Source organism: Protomyctophum bolini (assembly GCF_963924005.1).
Source record: "Protomyctophum bolini genome assembly, chromosome: 2".
Classification (NCBI taxonomy): Eukaryota; Metazoa; Chordata; class Actinopteri; order Myctophiformes; family Myctophidae; genus Protomyctophum; species Protomyctophum bolini.
The window spans coordinates 23,967,170-23,979,461 of NC_137863.1; the positions used below are offsets into that span (position 1 = coordinate 23,967,170).

General features: G+C 41.3%; 1 protein-coding gene across 3 annotated transcripts; it reads left to right on the top strand.

Moving 5' to 3' along the window:
- Positions 1-620: 620 nt before the first annotated feature.
- c1galt1lb (core 1 synthase, glycoprotein-N-acetylgalactosamine 3-beta-galactosyltransferase 1, like b) lies at positions 621-7,636 on the top strand. Of its 3 annotated transcripts, none has more exons than XM_080784042.1 (4): positions 621-1,164; positions 1,326-1,588; positions 3,402-4,066; positions 4,658-7,636. In XM_080784042.1, exons 2-4 carry the CDS (start codon positions 1,363-1,365, stop codon positions 4,946-4,948), a joined length of 1,182 nt encoding a protein of 393 aa, XP_080640168.1. In that variant the 5' UTR covers positions 621-1,164; positions 1,326-1,362; the 3' UTR covers positions 4,949-7,636. The 3 variants fall into 3 exon arrangements, with proteins under 3 accessions (XP_080640168.1, XP_080640170.1, XP_080640169.1); XM_080784044.1 differs by having other exon boundaries at positions 621-1,160; XM_080784043.1 differs by lacking the exon at positions 621-1,164 and having other exon boundaries at positions 1,179-1,588.
- Positions 7,637-12,292: the final 4,656 nt, after the last annotated feature.

Below are 12,292 nucleotides of genomic sequence, written 5' to 3' on the forward strand. Positions count from 1 at the left end.
CCTGTGGGTCTAGAAGTTCTGGGGATCCCCACACGGAGTTGCACCACTCAGTTCACACGGGTGTGATTTTTTTTTTACCAGCTGCAAAGCAGGCTGGTCTACTTTCTATCAGGTTAGTAGTTTAAACATCATTTCATTGGCTGCCTCGTCTGTGTGTGCAGCTGGTGAAATATGTCATAATAATAGTGTCATTTTGGGCTTGTTTTCCAAATAGCAAGGCTTTTTCCAAACTCAAAAGAAATGCTTCCAGTGTGTGTGGGACCACAGAAATACAATGATAGTGACAGATTGATGGCTTGATCAACGTGTGACTTTCAAAATTAGGTCTTTGTATGCCCATTCCTTCTTTATTGAAATAAAACAAGAAGACCATAGGCTTATAGCTCTGAATGTTTTTTTCCCCTCATACTAAAAATGGAATTGAGAGATATATATATATATATATATATATATATAGAGAGAGAGAGAGAGAGAGAGAGAGAGAGAGAGAGAAAGATGGTCTAATGTAAATAAATAAAGGGACCTCTAAGGTCCCGACGGGTCCCGACCACTGTTTGGGAATGAGAATCGTGCTTTTATTTCGGAAAACATGGACAGGAAGTAATGTTGATCACTGCTCAGCAGCAGCAATAAAAAGCAGGCGAGTTGTCACTCAGACAACTTCAGGGAAGGTTTTTGTACGGCAGAGTAGATAACGCGTCATTACGTGTAATACATGTAGTTCGGTCATTTCTGTCAGTGACTGGACACACTACTACTACTGGACTGGACAGACATTTTTAGATTACATTGTACCGTACACAGTGACGTCAACGCAGTCCTGTTTTAACGCCAACTGGAGGCTAAACGGCTAACCTTAAGTTAGCCATGAAGTTAGCAATCTTGTATCGCAGAAGAACGAGCTAGCTAACGTTTAACCATTATACAGCTGTCTCGTGACAGCTCGTGACACTTGGGGACCAGGAACTAATATATTTGATACCTGTCCTTGATCAAACACATTAACACAATACATCCGCGGTGTTGTTACATGTGTCTTTAGCTGAGCTTATGTGTAATCGCGGTTTGTAGTTATTGGCTGCAGACTGGCTGCAGTTCCCTGCTGAATTATGATAATGGACTGCTGGCTCGGTCTGGTTTAGTCAACAATAGAGTTCATGGTAGGTAAGTAAACACCATATACTCTAAGGTAAACACACCCCGTTTGAAGGTGTGGTGTATGTTCTCGTGTGGAATTCTTTTAACACCTGCTGCTGCTATAGTGGCCATTCACTCACGCCACGCCATCACTGTTGCATTTAATGTTCTCTTCTTCATTTGCCAAGTCTCGTCGCGACTGAAGGTGGGGAAACCTGGTCCAGCATGAAGGCCTTGGCACCTAAGTTCTCCTTTTATGTGGGCTTCTTCGTGGGAACCATCACGCTCTACATTTTCATGCGGCAGGTGTGGTTCGAGAGAAGCTTTTCGGCACATCTGTCCAGTGGCGTGGACAGCGCGCTGCTCAGTCAACATGAGCTGGAGGAAGACGGGAAGAACTGGAAAAAGGAGAGATCCGCACTCTTTAACCTGAACCACCCTCACCACAAAGGTACAAATTATCTGGCAGCGTAATTTAACTTTCCGTATGTTGCTTGAGCAAATCGCTCGTATAATGGCAGCACTGCCACAGCAGGTGTGTTGTATCCTCGTCGTGTCACTATAGCCACAAACACACCTGATTGTACTGCAGTACTTTGAAGTTGACAGGACATACATAATTTCTTCCATCATGTGTGAGCTGTAATATCCTGTAGTCACTATAGTCTCAACAGTACGTAAAGTTTCTGACATTTGGATGACTTTACTACCCCGTAGGATCCCGTGCCATCAGACACCGGCTATATGGTACACAGACATGCATAACTTCAGAAACGTCCATGCTGCGCATTCCTGATGGGGGTCAGATGGTCCAAAAGAAGCATATAGGAGCTATAGGAGACAACGGAGTATTTTCCTTTGGCGCAGAAGCCGTTGGGTATTTTTAATATTTGACCGTTTTGGCAGGTCTGAAATTCTCTCTTCCTTCCTTCCTTGACTTCATTATTGACATCCCATTCTGCCGCCTCCCGCACGACAGTGGCTAGCTGTGACAGAGCAGATCAGAGGCAGGAACGTAGGGACACGCAGCAAGTCACTGTCGGCACGGGATGTCAATAAGGAAGTCAAGGAAGGAAGGAAGAGAGAATTTTCAGAGCTGCCAAAACGGTCAAACAAAAAATACATAACGGCTTCTGCACCAAAGGAAAATTCTTAGCCGTTTCCGTTGTCTCCTATAGCTCCTATATGCTTCTTTTGGACCATCTAACCCCCATCAGGAATGCGCAGCACGGACGTTTCAGTTGTCAGACGTAGAAAAGATACATGCCTACAGTCAGTGGCGGAAACTCCGTGGGTTCAGAGGCGCGATTGAACCCCCTGGCATTTTGGCAAAGGCGCGACTGAACCCACTGCATTTTGGCAAAATATATCTATATGCACTGCAGTAAATTATGCACCCACTGACTGTCCACTGAAACTTCCCCTCCCCAGTGGTCATGTTGTCATGCACGTAGTCACATACCTTTACGAGGGGTTACACAAGATAGGTGTTGGGCCGCGGCGCATGCCGCATTCAAATGCTAATAAGGTGGCTTTTGTTCGAAAAAACAAAACTCGTTTTTTTTCCACCGCTGGGGGGGGGGGGGGAGGGGGCGTGGCTGCTTGAACCCCCTGCCGTTATAAGAACTTTCCGCCTCTGCCTACAGTACAGAGTAAAGTCAGAGCACATGTCAACCCAGAGATACAGCCCTAACCTGCAGTGCATGCTCCAGATTATATCTTGCAAAGTGTGGGTGTGTGAGCAAAACACAATTATAGTACATGGTTGGAAACCACTAAACCAGTTGGTTTCCATACTTTGATTTGTACGAGGAAACAGATGTTGAGTGAGGGTTGAGCGTATTTGTATACTAACAAAAGAAAACTGTATGTGTAACTCTGGGAGTGGCTCGGGTTGAGTGGCTGGTAGAGAGGCCAGATGGGAACGAGAGAGAGAGAGAAAGAGGGAGGGGGGGTGGGGGGGTGGGAGAGGGGAGTTGCACCACTCGGTTCACACGGGTGTGATTTTTAATATATATATATAAGTGTATATTTGTACGTCTCTAAATGTTCTGATTAATTGAAAATGGTGGACCCTGTTATAAGTGTAATGCTTTATCATGAATCGTCCACAGTTTGTGTATTGACTTGTGCTTTCGTTTGAAATGTACCCATTCTGCATACTGAAGTAAAACTTCAATCAATCAATCCCGGGCTCCTCCTGTCCATATAACGGTACATTCAGCAGTGGCCACAAAATAAATATTGATTCATTCTCTTGTCAGGTGAAGATAGCCGTATGGCAGATGAGTTGTACAAAAAGGTGCGCATTCTTTGCTGGGTAATGACTGGACCCAGCAACCTGGAGAAGAAGGCTCGGCATGTGAAGGCTACCTGGAGTCGACACTGCAACATTGTTGTATTCATGAGCTCTGTCGATGACCCTGATTTCCCCACTGTGGGCTTGGGTACCAAGGAGGGGCGTGACCAGCTCTACTGGAAGACAATCCGGGCCTATCACTATGCATACGAGCATCATGGCCATGAGGCAGACTGGTTTCTCAAGGCAGACGATGACACTTATGTGATTGTGGACAACCTGCGCTGGATTCTGTCCAACCGCACGCCGGATGAGCCCATCTACTTTGGTCGAAGATTCAAGCCCTACACCAAGCAGGGCTACATGAGCGGCGGTGCCGGTTATGTACTGAGTAAAGAGGCTCTGAGGAGATTTGTCGAGGGATTCAAAAATAAGGTGTGCACTCACACTACCTCTGTAGAAGACTTGGCCATGGGACAATGCATGGAGAAAGTTGGAGTGAAAGCAGGTGACTCTAGAGACACTATCCACAGGGAAACATTCCACCCCTTTGTCCCAGAGCAGCACCTCACAGCCACGTTTCCCAAGAGTTTCTGGTACTGGAGCTACTGCTACTACCCCATCTCAGAGGCAAGTCCAGCTAAATCTTTCCTTGTTTTACACATCTGTATTTACAGTTTATATGCATGTGTTACTGATGCCTGAAAACTTGTAAACTCGCATCACCAGACTTTCCACCTCGGAGGAAAGCCTGATATTCGTTCTAAATCTAGCCGTGTGATCCGAAGGAAAAAATGATCGTGATTTCGGTGGTTGGTTCCGATTGGCATCGCATTGTTTTTGTTCCCCACATAATGCGAATCAATTAGTTTCGAGTTGGAATAGAAAATGGAAAATTACACCGAACTAAACAAGTTTTAGGGGAATCATTTTGGTGATGCATCATGCACGTTGCTGGTGGCTCCGGTCGTTTGTCCCAGTCACGTGATGTAAAGTTATTTCCAGTCCGACCGGATCAGAAACCAGGAAATGGTATTGTACTTGTACTTTGTCACACAGCGGTGTTGCTCCCAGATGAAGCATAAATTAGGCTTTAAAGTTGTTTTGCCCCCTTCTCTTATATGTTGATAATGGATGTATGCACATACAGTAGATCTGATACTGTGTTTAGCTTAACCAAATGCCTTGATATATTTTCATACTCTAATCCCCCCCCCCCAGGGTCCAAAATGCTGCTCGGACCTGTCCGTGTCTTTCCACTATGTGGACGCTTCACTCATGTATTTATTGGAGTACTACGCCTACCACCTGCGTGCCTTTGGCTACAGGTACCGCTATCAGCCTCCTGCCCCTGCAGGATACAATATTGAGGAGTTGGCAGGATCCTGGAATATTGCCGAAGGGGGAAGTGCCAAAGATCTGGCTTCTCCAGAAAAAGGGAGGGGAAAGGTTGAACACCCACCCAGGACAGATGAAAAGCGGGATGTAAAAGCTCCTCCTATAGGTGATTAGCTGATAACAGCCCTGTTGCTGCTCCAGTTGTCAAGGAAGGATAATAATGTTGTAAATGTGAATGGGAGAGTTCAAGAGCGGTTGGGAGGATCTTGATTGTGTGTTCTTGTTAGTACAGATTTCTACTAAGTGAGGTAAGCAAACATAAAAGTGTGTTGACAGAAGGATTGTGTTGTTGAAGGATTTTACTTAGTTTGTACTGTGAGATTATGCAAACTGGTTTAGAAATGGTTTAAACTTTATCAATGAGTCAGACTATGCTTTGTATGTTCTGGGCTCAATTGTTTCTTCATTTCAGTACTGTTTACTACATTCTTGATTGAAAATAGATTGCCTGCCTATTGCCTAAGGTAAATTATGGCATATATTTATATATATATATATATCCCCCCCCCCCCCCCCCCCCCAGTAGGTAAAAGTAGTACCTTGTTATTGGTTTAATTTCACCTCTCTTAGTTCCAACTAGCAAGCTGAGGTGACACCAAAAGGTGACATGATAACACTCCAGACTACCAACTGGTCTGAGAGAATTGTCGCTAATGTCAGACTCTATACTACTATGTACTATGGAGGGATGCTCCCAAATACTGTAAACAATCTTTTAAACTAGGTGTGAAATAAATCAATATTACAGGTAGTAAACAGCATAGCCTATTTCTCACCAAATTGGCCTTTATAGGGAGACAGATATTGTTTCCAGACAAGTTGCCATTGTTCTTTAGTACTCTTCTACGGAGAGGGGGGTGTTTCGTGTTGTTATGCTGACCAGCATGGCTACTATCTGCAGTGCGTGGTACTTGGTAGGTACCATGCAGTGGAAAAGTGCCATTAGATTACATCTTGTGGCTTTTCCTTTTACTGATTTGCTTGCAGGTAGTGCTCTACCACATTTCATGGAAATTGCAAGTTTTTTTTTTAACTGTAATGGTTTGGCTGGGCTCATCATGAAATGTATTGATTGCATTCCAGCAGTTGTATGTTGTCCCCTGTTATGGATAGATAGACCTTTATTGATCCTGCAGGGGAAGTTAATTTGTCATGTTAATTAAGTCATCAGTTGGTCTCGGTCAAAGTCTACTTGCCCAAACGTCATGCCCACTTAACCAATAAGTAAATCAAATTCATGTTTAATCCAATTGATAACTGCAGAGTGGCGACAGTTACTTTAAAAGTCTGAGTGGGCAACTGGGATAACTGCTACTTGTAAAATGGTAGCATTATTTGTTCTTTCATGAATAACCAATAATATTTAATGTTTGCTTCCCCATTCAAACACCTGCCCGTTGGGCAACCTGAGAACAAACTCCACTTGCCCGAACACTTTATTTACCGGTACTTTCCATGTGCAGTCGGGCAACCGTTGGTGTCAACACATATTTAGTTCAGTTAAGAGTAGCCATGTCTGCAGGCTATTTTCACAAAATATCTCTTGCATGACACTGCAGAGGAACAGACTTTGTAGACTAGCTGCGTGCAATGCTTCCCTATTCATTGCACAGTGGCAGTGTCACTAACCTTCTCCTCTCATCATCTCTCTGAACCGGACTCATTAGCTTGTGCCTTGCAAATTGTGATTGTATGAACCGTAAGCTGCACATATGACTTTGCACTGTGACATACATATTTAAGAATGATAGTTGCAAATGGAATTATTGCATTCTTCAGATTTAGGGACTATAGCCTTTTTAGGCATACCACTAGGCCGGGAACTTGTTCATGACGACCTATTTTGAGCAAACAAACAAAGCATACACCATTTGCGAATTGTTTTGTAGTCTTTCTTTTATAAAAATGAAATTAGGTCTGGGTTGATTCCATTTTCCTGTATTAATACATGCATAGATGTATTAAGTATTCCTTACAGTTCCTTCACCAAACAAGCATACTGTTTGGTTTATTAATTATGTGAGATTATTACCAAATACAATATAGGGAAAGAGTTCTGGCATGCATCAGCAGTGGATGATATCACATTTCCCCAATCAATAAAACCCAACTGATCGTTGTATTATATTGCATTATGTTGTTGAGCATTCAAGAGCACTTTGGGGTGGTATTCATATTTTGTGTATTTTGTCCTTGATTTAACACTGCAATAATTGTCCTCTCAATGGTTATAATTGTATGTAACCAATGCCTATTAAGATGCCTTTTGTAAGTGTTTACACTTAAATCTATGTATTTCCTCTGTACGTGAGCAAGTAGCACGTTCCGTTTTTTGGTGGAGGGATGATGTCCATTTATACCAAATTAGCATGTAATGCATATTGACTTCTTATAAATCATTGTACATTTTTTGTTAGTTGCAAGTGAATCCATTGCTTCAGTGATTAAGAGATGCATGAGACTGGCAGTCAGTCTGAGTTTTCTATGCAGGTTATGAGGATCGATGGATATCAGTTTTGCTGCCCATATAATTTTAAATATAGCATCCAATCGCTAAGTTAATATTGGTATAAATTAAAACAGTTGCTGACAATCTCTCCCATTTCATAACCTAATTTTGTCAAAGGGAATGATGTACAGATCTGTATTTATGTTTGGGCTATATTGATATTGGTATCAATATACAGTAAATATATCAATTGGTGTTTTGAGTCCGAGTGTGTGGGAGTGCACATTATGATCGCTGTGCAGTCTCAGTGAAAGGTACTTGAATCAGTATGAATAAATACATATTTTGCTGTAGATATTGTCTATTTGATTTGGTTTACATTATTGTATAATGTATATCGCATACATTTAACTTTTACAATAAAAAAGACAAATGTGGCCTTGGATACGTGCTGTCAGTCAGTATATTAACATTAATCTCACATCACTGAACTAGCCAGAGTTTCTTAGTTGGAGGGGAAAGTTTTGAAAGTGGCCTGTACAGTATGGCCACCATAGACATCCTATATAAGGCAAATATTTTCTAAGTTTCATTTTGCTTTAATTTGCATGTGACTTGTCAAACTATGGGGTTTTCATATTGCTGAATCCATTCCAATTTCTGTTATTCAGGATATATTGAAGATACAAAATCAACTGAGTTTGGTTTTTTTGCAATTCGTTTGAGGTTGATCCTGTATTTTCCATTGATTTCCTGTACTACAGTCATCATTTAGTCATGGCTTTGTCCCACTTAAAGTAGGACTTGTTACCTCAACCTGCCATGCTTCACGAAAATGCCTCCTTTGTTGTGAATATTCCTCTTTTGTCTCTGGAAATTGGAGAGTGATTCCTAAAGAAAAGGGAATTTGGCTGAGTGATGGCCAGTCTCAAGACAGTAATTTCATGTAATGCCACTAGATGTCACACATTACAAAGTTATGTCCTTTTCCTATAATTTACTGACCTACAAGATTCTGCTATATAGTATTTAAGTTGGTGTAAAAGAAAAAGGGGCAAAAAGCAAAAAATATATAATATAACAAGGTTAGTGCTCGGATCGCGGCCCTCTTGCAACCCATTTTTTCACCCGGTGTCAAATTATCTAATGTAATCCTGGGCGCTACACTTCCTCTGCCAACCTGCGGGGGCAGTGGACTGACCTCATGCTTCCTTCTATGCATGAGGAGTCCAAGCTGCTTCTTTTCACCTGACTGGAGAGTTTCCCCGGCCGGATGTAGCGCGTGGAAAGAACACGTTATTCTGACCAGTTCCTTTCCTTCCATGGCTGGCCATAGAGACCAGGATTGGCCTATTGCAATGCCTATTGTTTTTGTGAGGGTACCTACCCTAGGGGACACGGGGAGAGCATTCAAACTCCACACAGAAAGGCCCTTTCGCCAAACCCGCTTCGGGTACTAGTCTAGCAGTTACAAAGCAACCTGGCTCCTAAAACCAAACGACGAATTAATTGGACAGATATTGGACATTAAGGACATTCCTTTAAATGAAAGTACAGATTTGAATCATTGCAATGTTTCAATAAGATTAGTTGTTGGTTTTGTCACCCACTTGAAAAAAGCATAATAATGACTAATCAACTAAAGACCAAACGCAAAGGCAAAAAAGGCTGTGATAGGTAACAGATTTGAATCATTGCAATGTTTCAATAAGATTAGTTGTTGGTTTTGACAACTACTTGACCCTCCTGAGCTCCTGCGTCCCAGGAAACCAACAAAGACGTCATCCATGTCTGCACAAATGACAAGCAGCAAGAGATTTTCATTGATAATCAAGCCATGGTTGACATGCAGAAACAAATATCTGTATAATAGACAGGATGCTGGGTAAATGAGAGTATAGGGAAGGTGGTTCTAATCACAATCTCCGGCAATAGTCCGGCAGCCGAGGTGGACGGGTGGGAAATTTGGTATAGTCTTTTTTATTGGCCTAAAATATTGTCTATATACATACTGTACATTCATGAATCCACTTGCTGACCGGCTGTCACTATTGGGCAATTGTTTTTATAGGGGTTTCTTGTTACCCTCCCATTAACAACCACCTATGGCAGGCAAAAATGTAAAACGTCCACTCTAAGCAATGTCTGAAGTTTATTTAGTTCCATTTAGGAAGGAAATCAGCTCAAGTTAGAAATTACTGCATTTTCTCACACAGGAGGCCGAAGATGACAGCCCCCCAGGAGGATGAGCATCCTTATCGATGCTCCCAACAAGGCCCCCAGGGTGGTCAGACAGTATAGGAAGGCTCCCAACAAGGCCCCCAGGGTGGTCAGACAGTATAGGAAGGCTCCCAACAAGGCCCCCAGGGTGGTCAGACAGTATAGGAAGGCTCCCAACAAGGCCCCCAGGGTGGTCAGACAGTATAGGAAGGCCAGTTGGTGTCCGGTTCTGAGTGAAGATAATGGCATAATCGTAATAAAACATACAATTATAATTTCTGCAAGGATACAAACTTGTGATTAAATGTTGAGTTGTAGTTATAAAATTAATATTGAGATCATTTTGGGACTTGCATTGTTTGAATATGTCATATACATTATGTTACTAGTAACTACAGTTTGTTACTTGTAACATATATTTATGTAATATGTACATTTCCTTTATGTGGTTAAGATGCAGGGGTAGATATTTACGTTGATATTCACTAACATCTGTGTTTCTTCTCCATGTTCATAGACAATCTTCTGCCTCCATCAGCACCAAAAGACCTGGACCCTGGCAAGGATGAAGGTTGACTGCCAACTTGTGCCAAGCACCTTAAAGTAAGTACATCTCAATATATATAATAATTATATCTCAATATCGCTATTGTTTTGCACAATTAAAATTTTGATAAAGAATTATCGTTAATCAATGCCTATATAGCTAAATAAAATGAGAACAGCTTGAACAAGCCAGGTAAGCCAGTAACTAGTCTCATATCATATTGATCAATATATGAGGGACCGGGCCTTCTGCTCAGCTGTTCCTCAGCTGTGGAATGCCCTCCCCCACCACCTGAGATCACCACAGTCCGTGGACGCTTTTAAAAGGGGACTAAAGACCTTCCTAGATGCCCTGTGTGCTTTTTAACCTTTTAGCTTTGTGACCACATAATGCATTAATTGTTTTTATTCTCATCTTGTCCTTTTCTTTTCCTTTTTTCTGCTTTGTAGCACGTTGAGATTTGTTTCAAATGTAAAGTTATTATATTGCCCAGTCCTAGGACACAAAATGTGTGTTAATATGGAAAATATATTTTAAAACAATAACTGAATCTCCACATAAGTTGATTCTCAGTTTTCATGAAACATATTATAGCCTACATGCATGTATAAACAATTTACAATTTAGGCATTTAGCAGACGCTCTTAATCCAGAGCGACTTACATTAAGCAAGAACAAAAGCATGGGAATCCATCACATAAAAGCATTTATCATGAAACATGCGTAAGCTAAGAAAGTAACAGTGGAATATGATATCTATATAATGAAACTATACATATAAACTATACATATATACTACTATGCTATACATATGTACTATGGCGTGCTATGACTATATACAATGTAATTATAGTGCTGTCTACATAACATGCTATAAGTCTGTATCAAATGCTATCTAAGTCTACAGAAATGCTATCTAAGGGGGTAGGGTAAGTGCTATGGGCCAATAAAAACAATCAGTGGATGTTTTGGACATTATAAGCTTTATTTAACCAATATAACTACTGTCTATGTTGGGTTGATGGTAACTATAGTTTTCAACTTTTATTAGAAAATGTTTTAGTAAAGCCCAGAATGCTGCTTCCTAAAATATCCTATCTGGACCAAAAAGGTAAATAATACATCATGTAATTGAATAATTATGATTATTGTTAATTAATAATAATTAATAATTTTGAATAAAGAGCTACCTAATTTCTTGATGACAAATTCACGATTTAGACAGTAAGCTACAGTATATAACTGCCTTGTGAATCCACTAGAGATTGTTTCAGTGTGTTCTTCAAGTAGCCTTTCTCTGTATATGAATAGGACTCGTCCAAAGTCAGACAGTACCACCTAGTGTTTAAATGAGTGTACTAAACAGCATCTTATGGGTTGAGAAACTTGAGACAAGGTTTGTTTGATTGATTGATTGATTGATTGATTGATTGATTGATTGATTGATTGATTGATTTACATATTTATTAACAGTTTGGAAAATTACTGTACATTTCAAGCACAAACTCAATACTGGTAACTGTGAGTGGACGACCCAATTAAGCATTACACTTTACAAGGGTCCACCTTGTCCACCAAATAGACACTTCTATGTAGACAAAGAACAGAACAGGAATTCATCATAAAGGAGGTAAAAAGGGAAAAGAAACATATACAGTGAGGGGAAAAAGGGGGAGTGGGGGGTGATTCAGATTTTATGGGGGCCAGTTTCGAATTGCAGCCGTCCGTAGGTGCCCTTTGAGGCAGTTTTGAAGGAGTCAAGGGATTCACATGTCTTAATGACTGTTGGTAGGGCGTTCCACATTTTTGTGGCATAGGAGCAAAAATAAATTTCTTGTTTGTGCCGAATCTGGGCTGTAGGCTACATGGTTGCACTCCCTCTGGTGTTGTGGGTGTGGACTTACCGGTAGTTAACATTAATGAAGTATCTAGACAGGTTGAGACATAGGGCTCCATCTTATGCCATGCTTTATCCTCAAGTAATAAACATTTTCTGTGAATTACGCATGTAGGAGCTTCCACTATGCGTAAACGTTATCTTGCGGCCACACAACCCACTATTCATTTAGCAGACTCCTATATTTGCGGGTGGAGGTGTGTCTGTAGGCGTGTTGATGCGCTTTCCCTATATTTGCTATCTTATGCACACAGGTTTAGGACAATGGAAAGTGTCTCTTCTAACCACCCGTAATGCGAATTCTGTTTGATAAAAGAATGCTCCTGACTCTGAGACAGTGAGACC